Genomic DNA, 22,925 nt, shown 5'->3' with positions numbered 1-22,925 from the left:
GCTACCCAAAATGGAATATCTAAATTATGAAATTTTCATAATTATGTAATAATCCAACAATTCAAATAATCCAATATATCCTGGAAAAAATACCATTTTGTGCACACTTTTAAAGCCACGTTTATAAGAGTGGATTATAGATTGCAGGTTCGGTTAAAATTCCGTGTTAATTCGTGTATGCAACTTATTGCAACACCACGTCTTACACATATTATGTAATGCGTTAATATTTTGAGAAGAAAACATTGTGAACTGTTGACAGTCTTGTAGTGTGGGAACCTCATTTCGCCTGCGCTCTTTATGCGCATCTCGCCTCTCCATGTTGACGTTCACAAACCCAACCCGAGCGCTTTGACGTTAGCCCATTGCATGCTGGGAAGGCAGACGTCTCGCTCTCTTTATTTACTGCTAGCTAGCTGTATTATTATATGTCAGCCATAAAGTAGGTACTAAGTGCTGTGGTTTACAATAATGCTTACTTCCACAACTACATAATAAGTAATCGGGACACCTGTAGGCGCGGAGCGTCATCTCACATAAGGAATGGCGGAAGGAGAAGGTGAGATGATGACAGCTGCGATCACAGACATGGACGTGGAGTCTATGGTGCTGTCACTGAGAGCCCGATCACAGCATCTTCATTCATAACAGCACTTTAATGCATTCCCTTGTGTTTTTTTTATCTTATTCTACTCAAGCGCGGTCACGTTTCTGTCACATTTCTGGGTTAAGAGGTGTCGAAAGGCCGTTTAGATGTTCTGACGTTTCAACTGCCCCCCCCTCAATAAATCGTTTAGTTATGCTTAGTCTTAGAATATATTGTGAATAAAACGATCAATAAATATGTGTCTGCTTTGGCCCACATGAATCTCTGTGCACTGTTGAATGTATCCGTACGACGCAGCTGTGCAACAGCTTTAATGAAACCCTAAGGCCTTTCTTGTTGATATTGAGGTGCTCTTATTTAGATTTTTACTTATCGGTGATACAACCCTACTGAGAATTACAAATCGGTGTAGTTAGACTATCATTTCTAATTTAGAAAACGCACATACAATTATATGAACGGAACGGGCCTTTTATTGGCAGATTAAAACAATTCTAAGCGGGTTTATAATCCGTGGCTATCTGGGGAATTGGACACTACTGACACACGTCTGCATCCAGTACAAGGTCCTGGGTATAAGCTAAGAGTTGGTCTTTTTCTTAGCCATCAGCAGTGCAACTCCCACGGAGGAGATGAACGGTTCAGGGAACCTTATGGATTTTCTCGATGAACCCGTCCCTGATGTTGGGATGTACGAGGACTTCCACACCATCGACTGGCTCAGGGAGAAATCCCGAGACACTGACCGCCACAGGAAGGTATCGAAACACGTGATAATATTGAAACAGTAATAATAACATTTAAAACAGGTGTTGAAACAGTAATAACATTTGCACTTCATATATTTGCATGTGTACACAAAAAACATGGGTTAAGCATTATACTGTACAAAGTTTCAGCAATGGAATTACAGTGACCACCCTAATAATTATGCATAAATTTCCCTGTAAAGAAAATATTGATTGAATTTTTTGGCTTGTAGATTGTGGAAGCATCTCTGTAGTGGGTTGTATGTCATTGTTTAATTATTCAAACCCTCATTTAGTTGTGTGTCGTCCTTAACACGGTGCAGTTTGACTGATGCACAGCGATGTTGTCAGTAGATCACAAACAAGAGTAAGGAGTCTATCTGGGAGTTTGTGAAGAGCCTGTTGGACGCCTGGTCCGGATGGGTGGTGATGCTGCTGATTGGACTGCTGTCAGGTACGGAACAGCCCTAAAGGCCCCGGGCTGGACTCCGCTGCTGCCTGTTTGTTGTACACCTGAGAGGCTGATCCCCAACATCTCCTCCCCCTCTCAAACAGGAACACTAGCAGGGGTGATAGACCTGGCTGTGGACTGGATGACGGACCTGAAAGAGGGCGTTTGTCTCTCTGCGTTCTGGTACAGCCATGAACAGTGCTGCTGGACGTCCAACGAGACCACCTTCGCCGACAGGGACAAGTGTCCTCAGTGGCAGAAGTGGGCCGAACTGATGACGGGATACACTGAGGTAGAGGAGGCTGGCGGCTGACAGCTGACCTTCCTCTCCAAACTGACAAACAAAAACTAACTGTATGATGGACTAAACTAGTAAATTATAAACAAATAATGAGACATATCACCTTGCTTGAATAGATTTGATAGGAGTGAAGGTGAAAGGCATGGATGGTTGTGTTTCCTGGTCAGGGTGCTGGGGCGTACGTATTGAACTATTTCCTGTACGTGACGTGGGCGCTGTTCTTCTCCTTCCTGGCTGTGTCTCTGGTTCGGGTGTTTGCTCCTTATGCCTGTGGCTCCGGGATCCCAGAGGTAAGAGCTCACGTCAGCAAGGAATGCAGGTCCTGGATGCCACTCAGATCGAGTTTTCCCACCTGAAAGAAAAGTTTGGGTGATTTCTAAACCAGTTTAAGCCTCAGGAATCTATAGCCTGAGACAGATTTATAATGTCTTGTGAAATATTTCTCTTAAAATGTTTTTTTCAAGTAGGCTATGACAGCAGGTTCTGGATAATTCCATTGTGTGCCAAAATATTCAAAAAACATCTAATCTGTCTTTATACAGTTAGTAGGCAATCGTGTAATTTACTGAACGGAACTGGCTTGTCATTGGCAGATTAAAACAATTCTAAGCGGGTTTATAATCCGTGGCTACCTGGGGAAGTGGACACTACTGATCAAGACGGTCACTCTGGTCCTGGTTGTGTCATCCGGGCTCAGTCTGGGGAAGGAGGGGCCTCTGGTGCATGTGGCCTGTTGCTGTGGCAACCTCTTCTGTAGCCTCTTCTCAAAGTACAGCAAGAACGAGGGCAAGCGGAGAGAGGTGAGCGGATTTGTTATGCTTAGCGTCCTGTAGGGGGCGCTTTCAGATGGCCATTTTAGCACTTACGGTTATGTGATCCGTAGGTTTTATCGGCAGCTGCTGCAGCCGGGGTGTCCGTGGCGTTTGGGGCGCCAATCGGAGGAGTGCTTTTCAGTCTAGAGGAGGTACACACGTCGCGCTAACCGTATCTTACATAAAAAGTCTCCCAAGTGGAACATCAGCTGGGCTTAACCTTTTTTTAAAAAGCCAAAGCTAAGTTTGGTTTCTGGCGCCCCCTTCAGGTGAGTTACTACTTCCCGCTGAAAACGCTGTGGCGTTCCTTCTTCGCCGCCCTGGTGGCCGCCTTCACGTTACGCTCCATCAACCCGTTCGGCAACAACCGCCTGGTGCTGTTTTACGTGGAGTACCACACGCCGTGGTACATGGCAGAGCTGGTGCCCTTCATCCTGCTGGGCGTTTTCGGAGGCCTGTGGGGCACGCTGTTCATCCGCGGCAACATCGCCTGGTGCCGGCGGCGGAAGACGACGCGGCTGGGCAGGTACCCCGTGCTGGAGGTGATCGGCGTGACGGCCATCACGGCCGTGCTGGCCTTCCCCAACCCGTACACCCGCCGCAGCACCAGCGAGCTGATCTCCGAGCTGTTCAACGACTGCGGCGCGCTGGAGTCCTCGCAGCTGTGCGACTACATCAACAACCCCAACATGAGCCGCCCGGAGGACGACATCCCGGACAGGCCGGCCGGCCCCGGCGTTTACAGCGCCCTCTGGCAGCTGGCCCTGGCGCTGGTTTTCAAGATGTTCATCACCGTCTTCACCTTCGGCATGAAGGTGAGACTCGGCTTTTATGCACGTGTGGATGTTTGAAACATCCTCAGAAAAGGGTACTTTCATTATTAAAATGATATGCGTGTTTCCAAAACTTCCATTATAATAATATGTGTTTCCACCTGCGCTCTGTTAACACCACGGCTGTGAGTCCAACAGAAATGGAAAAATGTAAACAAGCTCTTTGTGTCGCTGCTGTTTTGGCCAGATCCCATCAGGGCTCTTCATCCCCAGTATGGCGGTGGGAGCAATAGCTGGTCGAATCATGGGCATCGCTGTGGAGCAGATGGCTTACCACCATCACGACTGGATCATCTTTAAGAACTGGTGCCGTCCCGGAGCCGACTGCGTCACCCCCGGCCTCTACGCCATGGTAGGGGCTGCAGCGTGTCTCGGTGAGATACTCCAGCGTTTGGCCCGTTTGCTTTACGGCCGTCGTCGAACGAGGTAAATTGGGTCGTTTTTCTTCCTTACACTCTTGTGTCCTCAAATCAGGCGGCGTTACCAGGATGACCGTCTCCCTGGTGGTCATCATGTTCGAGCTGACCGGAGGCCTGGAGTACATCGTGCCGCTCATGGCGGCCGCCGTCACCAGCAAGTGGGTGGCGGACGCCTTTGGGAAGGAGAGCATCTATGAGGCCCACATCCGTCTGAACGGCTACCCGTACCTGGACCAGGACGAGTTCACGCACCGCACGCTCGCCACGGACGTGATGCGTCCACGCCGCAACGAGCCGCCGCTGGCTGTCCTCACGCAGGACAGCACCACGGTGGAGGACGTAGAGACGCTCATCAAGGAGACGGACTACAACGGCTTCCCCGTGGTCGTCTCGCGCGAGTCCGAGAGGCTCATCGGCTTCGTCCAGCGCAGGGATCTGACCCTGGCCATCAGTAAGCTCCGCCCACGTGGGCCGACGGCGTACACGCGTACGTCTCTCCTTCGTGTGTCTGCGACGGACGGTTTGTTCACTCCGCTCTTTGCCGTCTCCCCTCTCTCCCTTCCAGGGACCGCCCGACAGAAGCAGGACGGCGTGGTGAGCAGCTCCGTGGTCCACTTCACCGAGGAAGCTCCACAGTTGGCCGCCTCGCAGCCGCTGAAGCTGAGGCGTATCCTCAACCTCAGTCCCTTCACCGTCACCGACCACACGCCCATGGAGACGGTGGTGGACATCTTCCGCAAACTGGGTCTGCGTCAGTGCCTGGTCACACGCAGCGGGTAAGGGCCTCTGAGCCTCGGCCGATGGGAAATGGATTTTACACGTAGACTTTACTGGTTAAAATATTACTGCTCCTTCACAGTGTAGCTTTGATCTTGTGTCCTTTTTATTGGATGATGATGTATTTACCATGATGCTTCGTCACTCTTGAAGAACAGAGAGCACACAAAAATCATGCTTTGAAAACATATAGTGAGAGTATTGTAAGAGTACTGATGGAGGAGGTTCCCTGTAACTGATCTGAGACCAGGGCCAATATTGCATACATATACATCGAGGCCTGAAGTATAGATCATGTACTGATCTGAGATGCATACTGATTATATGCTTTTGAACACTTGGAAAAGTTAAGGTCCAGTCTTCTAATTACCATCAACCATCTTTACCATCTAACAACCAGCAAAATGTATTGGTGCTGTATAAATCACCATCTTCAGATCTGATCCTGTACTTGTCCTGGAACTAAGCTTTTCAGTACATTATCCTGTACTGACTGGAGATTAGATCCATGGAATGTATTGTGTGTTTTAGATAACCTGAGATAACCTGAGCTCTTTGATCATGTCCTGTCATTTCTCTTCAAAGTGGGCTGTGGTGGTATTGATGCTCAGGTGTACTGGTGCTCAGGTGTACTGGTGCTCAGATGTATTGGTGCTCAGGTGTACTGGTGCTCAGGTGTATTGGTGCTCAGGTGTATTGGTGTTCAGGTGTACTGGTGCTCAGGTGTATTGGTGCTCAGATGTATTGGTGCTCAGGTGTACTGGTGCTCAGGTGTACTGGTGCTCAGGTGTATTGGTGCTCAGGTGTATTGGTGCTCAGGTGTATTGGTGCTCAGGTGTACTGGTGCTCAGGTGTACTGGTGCTCAGGTGTATTGGTGTTCAGGTGTATTGGTGTTCAGGTGTATTGGTGTTCAGGTGTATTGGTGCTTAGGTGCATTGGTGTTCAGGTGTATTGGTGTTCAGGTGTATTGGTGCTCAGGTGTACTGGTGCTCAGGTGTACTGGTGCTCAGGTGTATTGGTGCTCAGGTGTATTGGTGCTCAGGTGTATTGGTGTTCAGGTGTATTGGTGCTTAGGTGTATTGGTGCTTAGGTGTATTGGTGCTTAGGTGTACTGGTGCTCAGGTGTACTGGTGCTCAGGTGTATTGGTGTTCAGGTGTATTGGTGTTCAGGTGTATTGGTGTTCAGGTGTATTGGTGCTCAGGTGTACTGGTGCTCAGGTGTACTGGTGCTCAGGTGTATTGGTGTTCAGGTGTATTGGTGCTTAGATGTACTGGTGCTCAGGCTGGTGCTGAGGGTTATGTTGGTGTCACTTTTCTTGGCCTGCCATTCATGCTACGTTCTCCCAGTCTTTTAAAATCTGTCTTATGTTTGTCATCTTCTCAGGCGGCTGCTTGGGATCATCACAAAGAAGGATGTATTAAGACACATGGCTCAAATGATGAACCAGGACCCCGAGTCCATCATGTTCAACTAAAGCCTATCTTCACCTCTGACCCTTCACCCCTGCAGGCCAGTAGCCTCACAGGGCGCTGAACCCTAAAGACTGCTCATGTAAATAGTGCAACACTACTGTCACTTGTCAAGTATTCATTCCTATAGCACTACAATGGTGAAGCTCTGGTGTGTTTTCTCTAAAAAAAAAAAAAACAACCCCAAAACATAATCTGAAAATGAAAGGAGCAACTTTGCACGATGAGACTAGCAACATTTTGAGGTAAACAGGTGATTTTACCAGCAGGTACTTTTTTTTCTTTGGTGTGTGTGTCAATTTTGTAGCCTGCTGTGCTTATTACATGAATATCCTCTATCAGTCTGCTCTCCTGCTGCAAATGACACTGGCTCTTCAAGATAAGTTCCAACAAGTTTAACAGCGAATGTAAGAAAGATAAAAGATCATCAGATGTGTGTCTATCCTGATCATGTCATAAAGATAAGCTGTGTATTTCCTGTGCTAGGACCATTAAGACACAACACATGTTTTGCATCTTATTGAAGACTGTGTATGCTAAAGGTGTCAACATGATCTTATGTTAATAGCATGGCCGTACTAATTTGCCAGCGCGTCAGGTGCACAAACGCCAAATGTTTTGTCATGTTTTTGTTTTGTAAGTCATTCAAACTGCTGTTGCAATATTTATTTTTTACTAATCACTACACTTTGCAAAGTTGTAGCTTTGAAATGTTTGTTAATGAGGGACTTGATTAAACGCTACTAAAAATGAACCTGCAACCTTTTAAAAAGGGGTTTTTGAAGCATTGAGAAGTTTCCCGAACTTTAGGACTGAAGTAACTGCTGTTGTATGAAGCAGGAAACCATCAGTTTTAAAGTGACTTTGTTCTGAGGTATAATCTTCACTAGCAGAGCAAGGCCAAGCGTGTACTTTAAAGGGTTGGTAGCTCATTTTTGGCACTTCTGCACATTTCACCATGGACGAGATAGAGGGGAAAACGTGAACCTTAAGAACAAAGTTAATGGTGTTCATGTTTGTGTTGGATATGAGGACAATGCAGTTGGAATATGCTCACAGCTAACACTGTTAATTTAATGTGAATATTTATTTATAACTGATACAAGAATGTTCTTGGCATTTAGTTTGGTGTCTGTTACAATTGTTTTGTTTTGTTATTTTGTTTTTGCCCAAACTGATATATATACATATATATATATACAGAATGTACTATTGAGTTTCTTTTTTTTTATGTACACGTGCTGAAGCTACAAGAAGGGTTATGTTAGGAGGGCAAGCATTTCATTGTTTTAACTGTAGGCTATATGTTAAAATACCACTAACTCATGACGTGGATTCAGATAGTTCTGCACTGCAAATGAGTAAAACACTGAAGGGAAAAGCAATCAGTTGAATTTCCTTTTATGGTCATTAAACCATTAAATCAGCAGCAGATTTCTGAGGAGTTTTCTTGAAGACTTTTTGTCCACTCAGGCTCTGGAATACCAGCTCTTTCAAAAATCCAATCCAGTACAATGAAACTCAGTGTCCTTACGCATATGTTAATGTCCGTACCTCCTGACGTCCTCTAAAGATGTCACTCAAAAGGAAACTGGGTAGCTCATGGCCAAAACAAAACGCATGATTTACAATACATGAGTTCAATACAACAATACACTGTTTTGAGATATTCTTTAAAAAAAAACTCAAATTACAGGTAAGTTGAATTCATAAATAAACCCACCTTGCTGAGAAGTGCAGAAGCTTCTGTTCTTTTACTGGCCACAACAACAACAACACCGGCGTCTCTACTGAACAATATTTGTAATAACTTAAACACTCGGTTACTCAACACTAACCACCAGCATGACCTGCATGACCCCGTGTGTCCCATCATATCACATCACAGATTAGAAGGTCAGTGGCGTAATCTTTTTCAGAGTCCGTGGTCTTAACGCCGTCAGGGTTGAGGCTGGTGGTTTGGAACACTGCGTGGCTCCGCCCAGTTGTGGCGTGGCCCTACGCCCTCATATGGGCACGGAGACGATGGTGGGCAGGGCGCCCACGGGCGGAGGGTTGTACTTCTCCACCCGCATGAGCCGGCGAAGGATGTCGTCCCGGTCCCTGGGCCACCTGTACACGTGTGTGTGCTGCAGCCAGGATGGGACATAGCTCTGAGGGTGGTGACCAAGAGAAGAGATAATGACACACATGGGGCTGTTCCTGTGGTCCATATGTGTACATGGACTGGTTTATATTTGAATAACAATTTTATCAGAACACATTCGCTCAATTTGAGTGTGTGTTTTAAATGTTTAGTATGGTCTAGTGTGGCTATGACTGAATGAGTTGTCTGGTATTAATGACTATTAATATTGTCATTTCTTCTCTCTTATTTGACTGCTTTGTAAAGATGAAGACTAAGTACTCCAGTTTTGTACTGCATTAGATAATATTTAAACAAAAAAACCTTTGGAAACTTTGGAACCAAACTATCCATGTTTCTTTTACCTTCTTAGCCCCGGGAAAAAGAACCGGAATGAACCTGAAGTTCTTGCAGCCATTCTGAATGAATTCACTCTGCAGCTGGTTGGCACAGAAAAACAATTCATCATTCACTTCAAGAGGAAGATCCTATCGGGATTCATGTAACGTAATGAAAATAAACGGCAGTGATCACGAGATGGGTGTTGCTTGTGGCTCCTGAGTTATAAATCAACATTCAGAACCAGTGTGAAATAGCTCCGTACCTGCTTGTGAATGTACACAGTGTTTGATGTTCTCTCGTCATTGTCCAGACTCATTTTGGCACCTGTCACTGTCTCGAAATACTTCTGACTGATGATTATGATAATCAAATAATCTTTCTGCAAAAAAAAAAAAAGTTGGGATACACAAAGCATCAGAGACCTGCTAGTCAAGGCTCAGGATGTACATGCAGGCCCAATAGAGGCGGTTTTTAACACGACACTCTCTACCTAATTTTCGCCTTTTACCTCGTTCAGGTATCTCTCCATGCAGTCGATCTTACTGATGCTGTTCAGCTGCTGTTCGAAAACGTCAATCTGTAGGAAAACACATCTTATTTGGTCAGTGATGGCGACACCGTCTGACACCAGGTGTCATAAAGGGTTTCTGATCAGAAGCTGTGGAAGTCGACGCTCATGCCCTCACGTGCGTGTCGAAACCGTTGCTCCTCAGCAGAGCCACAAAGTTGATGACCTCCTTAAGGTGACCTTCATTGTCTGACTCATACGTGACAAACACTTTCCCTTTGACAGAGCAAGATTGAAAGAAAGAGGAAAAAAGAAAGAGAGAAGAAGAAAAAAAGCAGAGTTGTAGATCTTTGAAGCCGTTGATACCACGTCGGCTTGTGCGACAAGGCTCCTTGCTCAAAAGCTTCGTGGCGTTCGGATGAAAGTGAAAACGAGGTCTTGTAACACTCGCGCTGACAGCATATGACAATATTTCAACTTAACCACATTCAGAAAAGCAGGCCTTGTGTGGCACAGCTAAATCGATTTGATCATGACAAAATTTTAACATATTTGTTCATAGGAGAATAAAATTATAGAAATGTTGACAGCTATAACAGTTCTAAAGATCTATGTTGTGATTCTTGTAGATTCTTGTTGTGTAATCCAATGTACATACATTGTTACCTTCTTTGAAATTAACAAAGTTTATTTTGGGGGGTTCAGAGATAAAAGATGATAGCAATAATTTATAATTTACATTCAATTTACATTTGTACTGATCACCTTAATTGTGTAACAGAGGAATATGGCATGCTATTGTATTAACGTTGCATTAACATTTGAAAATGAGGCATTACATATTAAAAAAAACATATCATGTAATTACAAGTGTAGTGTATGTGCTTATTAATTTGTACAAGTGAACAGACATTAAGCTGTCAGCACTCACTCTGGTCCTGAGACAGCTGGCCAGTGCTGGGACTGATAGGTCTGGGATGGGGAGAGTCATGTCCACTGTGGATAGAAAAGTCCAGTTAGCCACAACAAGGCTGTCACTTTCCACACCCCAACCAAAACAACATTCGGTTATGAAAGGACCTCTGACCAGAATCAGAACACAACCCATTTTATATTTGGGTTTTGCATTCTTTGACCTATTCACTGAGAGCATTTTAAAGTCTGTCCCAAGTTAAGTCTACTGCTCAACTCAGATGGGATGGAATGATCGATTGAACAGACTTTAAAAGTTCCTTAATACTGATTTGATTTGAAAGTAGACCTTGTTCAAACACTGCTTTGTGAACACACAGAAAGTAGAGAAAGTACAGAGAAAGTAGATCATGAACATGAAAAAGAATTTCCTTACAGTTTATTGCCAGCAGCATTTTATTTATGAAATCTGATTTGAGGAGTGGCTGTTCAGGAGACTCACGTGTCAAAACTGCCTGTATGTGCGTGTCTGTAGCGCCCGGGGCCTGTGGGGCAACAACACCCACTGAGTCAGAGCGGCGATACAGTGGAACTTAATAAACCTCTGCACAATTTCCCTTACAGAATCTGCCGGCACCTGTCATGCACGGCACATGCGGGTCCGGGCTGTACCCTTGACCGACTGCATTCCTACACCTGCTAACGTGCAGGCTTGATAGCGCACTGCACTGGGCAAGCTCGAGAATGTCACAGTGTAAGGAACAGTTACCTGTGAGCCCATGGGGCAGGTGGTATCCGGGCCTGAGGGTGTGGTGGTGGAGGGGGCCTGCTTGGAGTAAATTGGGCCCGTAGTGAGCGCACCACAGCGGGCTGTGGGGGAGGCCGAGGAAAGGAGACGCGTGCTGGCCATGATGCATGGGGGGCGCAGCAGGGGGAAAGGAGTGAAGAGAACCAGGCTGCTCCAGACTGCCGAGGCTGGGGCTGTTTGGGCCCGGGAGGGAGTGGGACCCATTGGGGAAATAGTTGTCGGCCCCTGGGTAGCTCTGGTAGTCCGCGGAGGGAAGGTAAGATGGAAGGCTATTGGGGTAGCATCCTCCAGGGCTTTTGTAGTGCCAGGCGTGAGACGCTCCCGGTTCGGCCCGGCTGGGGTAGGGCGCGTGCTGGTCGTACCTGCAAAACGGGTCCCGGGGGAACTGGGAGAGGTCAGAGCATGCGGGGTCATGCTGGTGGTTACACAGCTGTGCCTCCATCGATGCCTGCAGGTGGACGGAGAGGTGGGGGGAGGTCTTTGGCTTCAGAAACCTTGTGAACAGCCCAGACTGGAAGTCCTCGCTCAGAGTCTCATCGTTTTCCTCAGGACAGTTTAGCGGCTCGCACTGCTGGCCGTGGCGTGCCATGCGGCTACGGAATCTATGCAAAAACCCAAACACGCCACAAAGAGTTCATCTTTGGTCTTCTCCTGAGCTGCATTACCAAGCCACAGCCATGACAAACAAAACACATTCTCAGACCAGTCTAATAATGGACAAAGTGACTGAGGTGCACGTTTTACTGCCAACAGCTGGACCCACGAAGCTCTGAGGGAGGTTGAGACGTGCTGGTATATAACAAGCGCTCCTCCGAGCGTGCCCACATCTCACAGCAGACCCAGAAAGGTTACTGACATTACATAGTGACATTTGTTGTACATTTGTGCGTGTGGGCTTTTTTTTTTTATTTGTTAATCTACACTGTCATAAACGGGAACAAACGGGGAAATCTTACCATACGCGAGATATACACAAGAAGGAGGGCAGCGCTTGTGGGCTAAGAGTAAAAAATGAGGTCTTCACATACAGAACAAGCAGCGCTCTAGTCCTCACATGACGATATTATTTAGGCCAAGCTGCATTTTAAAAAAAGGCTTTCTGACAACAAGAGTAAAGTTTCTGCAGAACTTGCAACTTACTGAAACCACATCTTAGCCATTATCTCTGTACAAGCCTTGTCTGCTTTCCCCGTCACTCAGGGATGTTCATTACACACAAAAGCTGATCATCTGAAAAAGGGGAATAACCTTGGTGTATTGACCTTCTGACGGGTGCGATCTGACATTACATCGGATGGCCTTAGGAATAGTGTACATTATAGGATAATGGTAATCAAATGAAAACCTGATCAGTATTATCTAATAATTACTGTGTGTGGGTAGCTGAACACCGCTGATAAGAGATCCTTCCTGTTATGCTTGGAAACAAGTACACAAACACAACATTAACACCACGCATTACTGACAAGGAACACTTAACATACCAAAACATGCTGACATACAGTCATTTCAGTATATAATTTTTGTTTATCCTTAAATATCAACCGTGCACCTACGGGAACACTATAAACCCTTTAAATACGATGAAACTTTGAAGACATAATTAGCCAATGTGTGTTTATGATCAGTTCGCTGATGAGACTTTTACATGAAACAGCCTTACCTGCTACTGAAGTAGCGCGTGACCAACTAGCGACAGCGGAGAGTGATCAGACTGTTCAAAAAGGTGCGCAATAAGAAAATACAGAAAACACGTCGTTCTCAAATCACACTACACCGATAGAGAATGTTTGCATAAAAATAAGAATAACTCGAGCAATAACACAATGCATGCCCGTTCCCGTGGATGTTTCATTTTAAATCTTCCTGCTTACTTTTTAAAAATCTGTGTAGGTTAGGTTTCCAGTGAACTTCACGCGGTAGTAATGTAAGAGATGATTGTGGTGAACGCAGATAGCAGAGAAGGTTTAACTAACTCCACCTAACCAGGAGGAGTCTCACCAAACCTGGGCTGCTGGCCAAGGTTGGCTTCAGCGCAGTTCACTGTCTACACAAAAATGTAAACTGCTATATTAAACCAAACAAAATCCGATTGTACTGGTTTTAAATGCCTTTTTACTCTGTGCATTATTTTTCTAATTGAACTGAAAATATGATTTAATTGTTTAAAACGTATTTGTATATTTTAATACTTGTTAGATGTAGCCTACATACTGTACATTGGAATTTAGAAATCTGGATACGGTTCCTCCGACTATAATTTGGATGAATACCAGGGACCCATTACATTGACGCAATAATACACGAGAGGGAGTGCTATAACGGGTAATATCGGCACTGCTGTGCTGCGGTCGTAGGCACGAGGCCGCAGGCCGAGTGCCGTAGATCAGCACAGCAGTGCCGATATTACCCGTTATAGCACGAACCTCGAGTGTATTATTGCGATTATACCACAGTTCCATTATCGCTGTTTATTGAAAGATTTTGAGTAAAAGAGGACGAGAAAATACGACCTGTTTGGTTAAAAACACTCCGCCAGTTAAAATAGTTCCATTCAATGGCTCGCTGCTAAACTTACACAACACTGGAACAGCCTTACCCAATAAATATTATAGAGGTAAATATACACAAAAACAACTGTTGATAAAGTTGTATTTATTAAAAATAAAGTACAATTATTGACCATCCACAGCTGATTCGTTCAGGTATATGTTCAGTCCAGCTCTAAACCAACGAAGCTGCTGATGCCATATAACTCTCCCTTCACGTTTCTGACGGATCCATAAAAACGTCGTAAAAGCTGATTCATTTCATTTTTGTTGTTAATACTAAAATCGACTGCAGTGTCGTTGCTCTTTAACCAGGATGTAAATACATTAAGAGCCCAGGACGTTTGTTTAACGGTATTAATTTCGTTTTTCTGCATTTCCAGCTCATCCAAATCATTATTTGTAAGCATGACAAACCTTGGAGGCTCATTGGAGGAATCAGGCTGGTCATTTATAACGTCATCCTCCAGTTTCAGATCGAAACAAATGGTTTCGAAGCCAATAGATTTAATTAAATCCGTGTAATTCATTTTGATACTTTTGATACTTGTTTGTAGTTGCGCTGTTTGGCTTGTAAACGCCGCTTCGTTGCTAGGTTACCTGTATGTGGCGGAGTAATACATGGAGAGCTTCGGTTACAGTGCTATAACATGTAATATTGGCACTCCTAGATCGCCTCTCAGCCAATCACATTGTAGGGTCGGAACTAACTGTGGTATAATTATACTTAGAAATCTAAAAGGGGTTTTATGTTTTTTTTTGTATTGAAGTGACGATGATTATGTCCACTACATTATTTAATCTAATTAATTATTTTATATGATTTATTTAGCCTCCACCTAACAATGTAAATATGGACCGCAGTTTGCTCTTAGCTTCACAGATTAGTTATTAAAGTCACTTTCAGTGATTTTAGACCAAACGCAAGAGCAAGAGCAACTGGCATAACTCTGTATTTAATATTAATGGTTTTATGCTGGAAGAGACGTAGAGGCCTTCCAATCCACGTGTTGCTCTGCTAAGTAGGCCTATACGACTTTGTGATTCTCAATGGAGAAAATAGCGTGCATATGAGTGGTAAGAACCTGTATTTACAGAGTTTTAGAATCCCTCGTTTCAGTTCATTTCAAATCTAGACATCAGCTTATTAGGAGAGGTTGAATGTGGAGGATCTGGGAGCTGCAATTCCCGGTATCCTTGTTTAAGTCTCCTACATCTGTTTACTTTTATTGTTAACCCCGTGTAAGCACCCACATTTGCTAAGAGAGTTAAAGAGAGTTAAAGAGAGCCAAATAACCTTATATTTGGCCTATACTGCATTTCTAACAGTATAGTGTTTGCCCGTTAGTTTTGTAGATTATACACTGCTCAAAAAAATAAAGGGAACACTAAAATAACACATCCTAGATGAATAATGAATAAAATATTCCAGTTGAAAATCTTTATTTATTAAATGGTGGAATGCATTGAGAACAAAATAAAAATGATCAATGTAAATCAAAATTATTATCCCATGAAGGTCTGGATTCTGAATCATACTCAAAATCAAAATGGAAAATTAAAAAGCTGATCCAAATTCAGTGGAAATTCCTCAAGACAAGTTAAAATGAGGTTCAGTAGTGTGTGTGACCTCCACGTGCCTGTATGACCTCCCTAAAATGTCTGGGCATGCTCCAGATGAGGTGACGGATGTAACATGTCATTGGTGGATGGAACGGGACATGATGTCCCAGATGTGCTCTGGATTCAGGGCGCCAATGATGAATCTGCCAATTTTGGTGTTCTCGACTCGGGCAATTGCCAATTAACTTGCACAGTGTTGGTCTGTAAGCCCAAGCCCCACTTGTGGACGTCGGGCCCTCACACCACCCTCATGGAGTCTGTTTCTCATAGTTTGAGCAGAAACATGGATATTAGTGGCCTGCTGGAGGTCATTTTGCAGGCACTGCTCCTCCTGTTCCTCCTTGCACAAAGGAGGAGGTAGCAGTCCTGCTGCTGGGTTGTTGCCCTCCTATGGCCCCCTTCATGTCTCCTGGTGTATTGGCCAGTCTCCTGGTATCTGCTCCATGCTCTGAACACCTGAGCAACTTCTGTGGGTTGTAGACACCGCCTCGTGCTACCGCTATGGTGAGAGAACTGACAAAATGCCAAAATGACCAAAACATCAGCCAGAAAGGATAAGAACAGAGAAAAGGTCTTTGAGCACCACCTGCAGAACCACTCCTTTATAGCGGGTGTCTTGCTAATTGTCTTTAATTTCGACCTGTTGTCTGTTCCATTTGCACAACAGCAGGTGAAATTGATTCACAATCAGTGTTGCTTCCTAACTGAACAGGTTGGTTTCACAGAAGTGTGGTTGACTTGGAGTTACATTGTGATGTTTAAATGTTCCCATTTTTTTAAGCAGTATATGTCTGTGTTGCTGTTCTTGTGAAACTTGAAAAGCTCAATAAATATTATGTTTATGAAAAAATCTATAACACTGAGGAATGATTTGGTAAACCCAACCCTTAAAATCTAAAATTCCAGCGACAGTTAGTGACATAAAGAATTGGGTTTTAAAGCTATTTGCTTGCTGTTTATATCAAAAACTGAAGTAAAAATATTTATTTTTTAGCTAAATGGAAATTAATAGCCCATATTTGAAAAAAAATGCTATAATATTTACAATATTTATTCTATGGTAGCAAAACTGTACATCAAATGTCCAGGATTATGGATACACCAACCATTAAATGTCAAAATTTTCTAAAATTGCATAAAACTGGCATTGACAAGGTAATGAAGTAATGTATGAGGGATTCAGTCAGAAAATCTAGAATTAGCCCAACAAACGTGTGAAAAAGTGCATGTCGCGCACCTTCATGGTTTTGACAGAAGAGGGCGCTGTTTCAACAAACCCGAACAAGGGCGCAAAGGCGCCACGATCGGCGCATGCGCGTTACGGTCTTTCATTTCGAACGGGGCAGTACGGGGCGGAGATCAACGGTACTCGCCGTAGAATTAACCGATCATCAACAAACCCACAATGACTCCGGCCGCCGAAGATTAAACATGGCAAGTATGACCGCTGTGCCTCGGTATCCTGCGATATCGACATTTCCGAAAGCGTCCGCGACAGCCCCGTTGACTGCCAGAAGAGATTTGTGTCCATTGCCAGCTTGTTTGCAAGTTAGCTGATACAAATCAATGAAAGTAGATAGTTGGAGCTAGCTAGCGAGTTAGCCGCCTGTCCAGCTAGCCTGGGTAACAGAGGACGGGGGCTGTGTCTGGATCAAACAGGCATATACAGATTTAAAGGGATGTCCGCCTACAACAGACTACATCGCATCTAAATTGTATTATTAGAGATCAACCTTCATAAAAATAATAATAAAAAAACAATAACCAACGCTACAGCATCCAGTTATCTCAGTATGAACTGTATATGAACTATATTTCACGTCTAAGTTGACATGTAGCTCTGCTGGACTGCTTGGTTTACTTGTGAGTGGTTCAGATATGCATGTGAAAAGCCGGCAGTTTTTTTATTTTATACATTTATTAAGTATTTTTATACTACTAGTAAGGTGTTTGTAACGCTCCCAGATAATAGTGTAGTGTGTTTTTCCCAGATAAAGGCCAGATAAATAACTAACTGGTTGTCCAGTCGCAGGCTACAGTAGATGATCTAGCTGGACGGCTAGCGAGCTGGTGAGGAACCGCCTGTCTCACTGACCACATCGGAGACACTGGCCAGCGAATCATTGTGTTAGAACATCTCAGATTTCTCCAGACTCCTCGCAGAGAGCTTGCAGCGTCAGTCTTGGGATTTTGTGTGTGTCTGATCTAACGTGCCCGTTATCCCCAGACTGGTTCAAGGCGATTGAGGCATATTGAGACAGTTGCCCGTCCTGTTTACATTTTGGAGACCTTCTGCAAGTCGGCGGTGCACACAACCTGCTGGCTAACGGGCTAGCCAGCTAGCGTGGATTTGCACTTCCCATGAGATAAAACTTAATAGAATTAATACTTAACAGCACATCTGGTTGTGAGTTTTGGTGAGCTAACATCTTCAAATTGCCTTTCAGAACGGCAGAAGAATGAGGGACTCATCATCGGACTCGCCTCCCTTCACAGATGCATTGCTGACGCTTCTCCATTGCCATTGTGTGAACTGTGTACTGTAAAAGCTCTGAGCTAACATATGGGTGCACTTGCCTTCTCCTGAGTTGTGCTCGCAAACAGTGGCCTGCAAATAAAAGGGACAACATTATTGGAATAAAGTACATTTTTGCACCATCCCTGATCACTCTTACTGCATTTGATTACTTTTTTATGCGTTACGTTCTGGTCTTGACTGGCCCAAATCTAAAGAAATATGGAAACCAGTATGGAATACATCGTGGAGCAGGTGATGCAGAAAGACTTGGGACGTCGACTGCAGGTCGGACAGGAGGTCATAGACTACATCCTGGACAGACAGAGGTCACAGGATCTGGAGCATGATCAGACCATGTTGGACAGGATGGTGGACAGCTTGGCGAGTTCATGGGTCAACTCCAGCAACTTCAAGGTGAATAAAACAAATGTTTTCATTTAGTCTGGTTACCTTATCGATGCTTTTATATCAGTTGCAGGATCTTGGGGACCCTCCAATACACACAAAAATGTTCTTGTTATGTAGATGTATCTTGTTGAATAGATATCACACTGTGTTATTAAGGGGAAAATGCTATAGATGAAAGCAGTTCTCCATCCTGCATAAGGAGTGAGGATCTTATACATATCCCAGATCTTTGGCCTTGGTAGGATGTCTTTATTGATGTATTAAGCGATTGTGATTAGCATTAGAAAAAAATGTAAACAACATTCTTGGATTCTTGGACAATTCTCTGTCATTTAGGAGCTATAATAGCTCATTTATTTTGAGATGTCTGGTTTGTAAATGGCACAGTTGATGCGAAATGGAAGCTCTGTTTTTTGTCCTTGATATTGTTAGGTGTTTGTTCCCTGAAAATGTCAAGTTTTGGACTATAGGCACATTTGGCACTGCTGACCGAAATCTGTTTGTAGAACACAGTAGCGCACAGTTAAGCATATAGTTGAATACTCAGTTCATCTTGTCATTTATTATATTGTCATGTGGAGCAGTTATGAGTACTTTGAAATGTGTGTCGTATTTAAGGCAAAGTGTGCTCGGGTACAGCACAGTTCTGCTAGAGTTTTATGGAGAATTTACCTTTTGTTTTACAGCATGAATTTCTGTATTCCATATTTGGCTTTCAGCTGTAAACTCATGGCCTCCATGACAAGAGTTGCAGTTAATGGTATGAACACAGTGGAAGGTATTTCAACGAGTAAGAAATACTGTCTGGAAAATGCATTGGGAGGTTCTAGGATTTCTGTCTTTCTTTTCATTGCAATCTGCGACGCTGCCCTCAGTATTAATCCAATCGAGTCGTAGCCCAGTTGAACACGTGGTTCATAATCGTTCGTCTTTGCAGTTTGTCGTTGTGACACTTCCCGCGCTTGTCATAGGAGCTTAATTGGAGCGACTGCAATGATTTTTATGGTCGTTTTTCATTTGGCAAAGCTGAGTGGTGTAGCAATCGAAACAATCTCAGCAGGGCCATCATCCCTTATAATAACATGGCCTTTGTGTCACAAGCCAAAACTTGTTGAATTTCTCTCGAAGCACTAAGCTAACCATGTCTGTTTATTCAGCGACGTACTAAACAGGACACCTGTGCTCTTGTGCATGTGTCCGCCGTGTGCGTGCGCCTGCGTGGGCGTGTGCAGCCGTGGGCGTGCACGGCCGTCTGCGTGTGCAGCCGTGGGCGTGCACGGCCGCCGGTGTAAACGAGACGAGTCATGTCTGGGGCTTGTGCGATGGAGCTGTGACTGAACGAGACAGATGTCACATCTGAGCACCGCTGTCCTCGGGGACACACACACACACACACACACATCTGCAGGGGAACCACAGGAGACAACATCTCTGATCTGCTGCTGCTGCCCCAAACTTGTCTAACCCTCCGCTGTTAGTTTTGGGGCTTTGAAACTCATGCAGTCAGGCAGGAAGAGGAATGTGTGTGTGTGTGTGTGTGTGTGTGTGTGTGTGTGTGTGTGTGTGTGTGTGTGTGTGTGTGTGTGTGTGTGTGTGTGTGTGTGTGTGTGTGTGTGTGTGTGTGTGTGTTGGACAAGTAGGCAGCTCGCTGTTTACACTACTCCCTAACTTGAAATATGTATACACCACTATGTCAACACTGTGTTGTGTTATTACATTTTAATGTCATATGAGAGAGAGTTGGCTATGTGAACAGAACACTGACTAGCTAGGCATTAATGTATTATGACATTGAATTTCTGTGGTATCCGTGATATAAATTCAGACTGCACAATATATCATTTGTTACCTGTTTTTCACTTTTGGCTGTTGCAGTAACTGACAGTGCAGATGGCTGGAATATGCAAACAAGCCGCTTAAAGCAGCAAAAAATAAATAATAAAAACGATTGTCTCAAGAGCATCCTGACCAATCAAAGAAGAGGAGAGCTGTGTGGGCATTGTGATGAATCACGGTATTCTTATTGACTGTAATCACAATGATGTAAGATGAAATGTAACCATGTGTCACCAGGGCCCACGAGCGTGTAGCGTTACATATTTGACTCTTGATGGCCAAGACGGTTTCTCTCATTAACCATTGCAGTCTTGACCTTGGACCGTCTTTGTCCACCGGGGTACCACTGTCCTCTGATGAATAAAACATAGGAATGCCCTCAAAAGAATGTCACGCAAAGAACTTTCTTGCACTGACTTGCTTGTAGGTACGACAAATGAAAGTAACCATTAGGCCAGAGGTGACATGCATAGTTATAACTGAAATAAACACATTTATAGCCTCTCATCTTTCATCCAGTGCAGACCATGGTCCCGCTTGTCAAAATAATTGTGCTGTTAAGATTCATATCATCTTAAAATGAGTGAGAGAAAGAGCTCAGTGCGACACCCACACTACCGTTGAAAGATTAGCGTTGTATTGCCACACTGTTGTGAAACCCTAACCCTCCTTTTCTCGTGAATTGACTGCCATGATGCCACTATGACACCTCAGATTGGATGAGGAGGAATTAGGTGGTACTGACTGGTAACTGAGATCTTTACCTGACTGACAACTGTGAAGAACGACTGGTAACCTCGATGTAGACGTCGGTTTTAAAGTTACAAATTGAGGAAGGTGGGGTGAGACGACGAGGCAGACGGAATAAAGTGCTTTTATCATTCATAACGGTTATGTGTGTTGGAGCTGCTCACGGTCATTAAGCAAGCGCAGCCTTCACGATATGATGGAGCTGCCTTTGCATTCTTCTACACAAGATCGTCGCACCATTTCGTGGTTGTTGAAGAATCACCACCATATTCAGATAGTCTTGATGAATTATATGTATCCCTCCAAGGCTACATACAAGGCATTGCATTTTCTCAAACCTTCTCCATCTTCATTTTCTCAAACTCGAAGCATCTTCACTCCAGATGTTCAAGGCCAGTGTAGGTGTGTCTGCTTGTAAAACCTGGGACTGATGTAAGTGGTGGGACATGCTTGTTGAATGGACACAAGAAAATGTGGACTTGCTAGAACTTGTGGACTATGAATGCCGTCATTTTGCACATCTATTCACGGCTCTTGTGGGTGCTTTCTGTGCAGTTTGCTTGGTCCAGAATGAACTTATTAAGGCTCAAAGCATGCCAAGGGAGTGTCTTAAACCTTAGCTTGCTTTAGGGATGCCTGTGGAACACGTGCTAATTAGTGTGATGTTTTTGTCAAGCTATGACTAAATATTGTTTATGATCGAATATTTAATATTGAGATCGAAGCGTAGCTGATATGACATAGTGTCCTGATACCACTGTCTATTAACTGGTACCAGATCGGATCCCTAAATTGACATGTTCGTTTTTTTGTGCATGCATGTGTCTTTAGGAAAATGCTAAAGGCTCGTTTAAAAAAACGTACCCTGCTTAAATGTTTCATAAAACATGACTTCCAGACTCCCCTCACTACTACGTCTGTGGCTGCATTCACTGCGGTACGGCTGGGCTTCTCTAAAAGGAATTTAAAAAGGCCTGCGACAACTGAACAGTTTAAAATTGCAACACACACACACACACACGCTCTTGTTTGCTCCAGTGCCGTTTTTAAGATCCACATGTTCAGTTTGATGGCTACGTTTCGCAGACTTGCAGGGTGCCACGACCACCCCTCCTCGCGCTAGCCTGGCTGGCTCGTTAAGTGAGGATGTCGTTTGCAGTCACCTCGCCGTTTGAGTTTAGTCCCCATTTATTAGGACCTGTCACACAACGCCTGAGCAGAGCGAGCCAATCAAAACTCTTCTTCCACAGCTGGCCTGGAAACCCACTCGTCTCCCCACACACTGGAATGAGGACAGGAGTCCCTCTGCAGCTCTGCCCATCTTAATTTACCACACACACACACACACACATACACACAAGCGCTGGAGGCATGGGGAGCTGTAGAGGATTAGCCATATGCTAACTGCATTATGACTAGAATATAATAACTACTTAAAACATGAGATGCTGCCTTTGGGATAGCGCATAGAAAAGACAGTGTGCGCTAATGCACGATGGCGGGACACATAGCCGAGGTGCATTATAGTGTGCTGAAGCGTATTCTGTCGTAAGCGCGACCGTGACCCGTGGTTCACACGAGCAGGAAAAGGTGGAACTGCAGCACGCGGGCGCTCTCCTCGTCGGAGGTGTTGACCCCTGACCAAGACTAGATATAAAACCAGATCAGCGCCATCACGGTGTTGTAACATTTACTGCCGGCTCTTGTTTTAATCGTTCCACAAGCTGCTGTTGTTCCACAGATCGGTTATCAAACGTCTTCCCCCGAGAATGCTACATTTGCTTGCAAATATGCGTAGATGCAGTCTTTCCATTTAGATCGCTACAGAAGTAATCTTGTTCAATTTTCCGTGATGACACGCTTGTGTTCCGTCTGATCATGTCTGTAGTTCACCGCTAGATGGCAGTGCTCCCTTGTGGTTTCTAGCTCTGTTGTTATCTGTTTTTTACAGGTTGTGTGAGGTTCCAAAAATTGCACCGTAGCCTGAACGTAAATGTTCAGGTGATGCTTTATGTGTTGGTTAGGTGTCAGCAGGGATGCTCTCACTAATCGTTCATTGACCATCCCAATCCACCCCCAGACAAGGAAAGTTGCTCGAACGGTGCCGCATAGGAGACTTTATAATG

At 44.4% G+C, this 22,925-nt stretch overlaps 3 protein-coding genes and 1 non-coding gene across 7 annotated transcripts in view; 2 read left to right on the top strand and 2 right to left on the bottom strand.

The window, feature by feature from the left end:
- Positions 1–362: 362 nt before the first annotated feature.
- clcn4 (chloride channel, voltage-sensitive 4) lies at positions 363–6,630 on the top strand. The gene is made up of 12 exons (XM_077023519.1): positions 363–559; positions 1,211–1,365; positions 1,711–1,810; positions 1,912–2,099; positions 2,276–2,398; positions 2,702–2,908; positions 2,992–3,072; positions 3,190–3,735; positions 3,941–4,127; positions 4,228–4,623; positions 4,738–4,948; positions 6,335–6,630. The coding sequence occupies exons 1-12, from the start codon at positions 544–546 to the stop codon at positions 6,423–6,425; spliced, it is 2,301 nt and encodes a 766-aa protein (XP_076879634.1). The 5' UTR covers positions 363–543; the 3' UTR covers positions 6,426–6,630.
- Positions 6,631–7,212: 582 nt separating this feature from the next.
- On the bottom strand, positions 7,213–13,098 carry traf3ip2b (TRAF3 interacting protein 2b). Of its 4 annotated transcripts, XM_077023523.1 has the most exons (10): positions 12,990–13,098; positions 12,779–12,829; positions 11,077–11,717; positions 10,810–10,852; positions 10,327–10,391; positions 9,574–9,671; positions 9,396–9,464; positions 9,150–9,266; positions 8,911–8,985; positions 7,213–8,573 (listed from the first exon to the last, which is right to left on the bottom strand). In XM_077023523.1, the coding sequence occupies exons 3-10, from the start codon at positions 11,702–11,704 to the stop codon at positions 8,427–8,429; spliced, it is 1,242 nt and encodes a 413-aa protein (XP_076879638.1). In that variant the 5' UTR covers positions 11,705–11,717; positions 12,779–12,829; positions 12,990–13,098; the 3' UTR covers positions 7,213–8,426. The 4 variants fall into 4 exon arrangements, with proteins under 4 accessions (XP_076879638.1, XP_076879637.1, XP_076879635.1 ...); XM_077023522.1 differs by having other exon boundaries at positions 11,077–12,829; positions 12,990–13,087; XM_077023520.1 differs by having other exon boundaries at positions 12,779–13,077.
- Positions 13,099–16,622: 3,524 nt separating this feature from the next.
- Positions 16,623–22,925, top strand: part of clasp1b (cytoplasmic linker associated protein 1b) — a 38,740-nt gene continuing 32,437 nt past the window's right edge. Inside the window, exons 1-2 of the mRNA XM_077023296.1 lie at positions 16,623–16,721; positions 17,735–18,219. Of these exons, the coding sequence (XP_076879411.1) occupies positions 18,025–18,219 (195 nt within the window). The 5' untranslated portion in view covers positions 16,623–16,721; positions 17,735–18,024. The remainder of the gene's footprint in view (positions 16,722–17,734; positions 18,220–22,925) is intronic.
- Positions 22,760–22,890, bottom strand: LOC143528961 (U4atac minor spliceosomal RNA). The gene has a single exon (XR_013134567.1). It is a non-coding gene; the product is annotated as a U4atac minor spliceosomal RNA (small nuclear RNA).

The sequence above is a fragment of the Brachyhypopomus gauderio genome, chromosome 12 (assembly GCF_052324685.1).
Source record: "Brachyhypopomus gauderio isolate BG-103 chromosome 12, BGAUD_0.2, whole genome shotgun sequence".
In the NCBI taxonomy this organism is placed as follows: domain Eukaryota; kingdom Metazoa; phylum Chordata; class Actinopteri; order Gymnotiformes; family Hypopomidae; genus Brachyhypopomus; species Brachyhypopomus gauderio.
Note: the sequence above shows the minus strand (reverse complement) of the source record. Positions and strands in the feature narration are given on the sequence as shown.

What these genes read in the sequence shown, in the direction of transcription:
- traf3ip2b (XM_077023523.1), bottom strand. Translation starts at nt 11,704, where the DNA reads ATGGCACGCCACGGCCAGCAGTGCGAGCCGCTAAACTGTCCTGAGGAA. An exon ending in CATACAGGCAGTTTTGACAC is followed by an intron (nt 10,392 to 10,809) that starts GTGAGTCTCCTG and finishes TTCTATCCACAG; the next exon opens with TGGACATGACTCTCCCCATC. An exon ending in GCAACGGTTTCGACACGCAC is followed by an intron (nt 9,465 to 9,573) that starts GTGAGGGCATGA and finishes GTTTTCCTACAG; the next exon opens with ATTGACGTTTTCGAACAGCA.
- clcn4 (XM_077023519.1), top strand. An exon ending in ACACTGACCGCCACAGGAAG is followed by an intron (nt 1,366 to 1,710) that starts GTATCGAAACAC and finishes TGTTGTCAGTAG; the next exon opens with ATCACAAACAAGAGTAAGGA. An exon ending in TGCCTGGTCACACGCAGCGG is followed by an intron (nt 4,949 to 6,334) that starts GTAAGGGCCTCT and finishes TCATCTTCTCAG; the next exon opens with GCGGCTGCTTGGGATCATCA.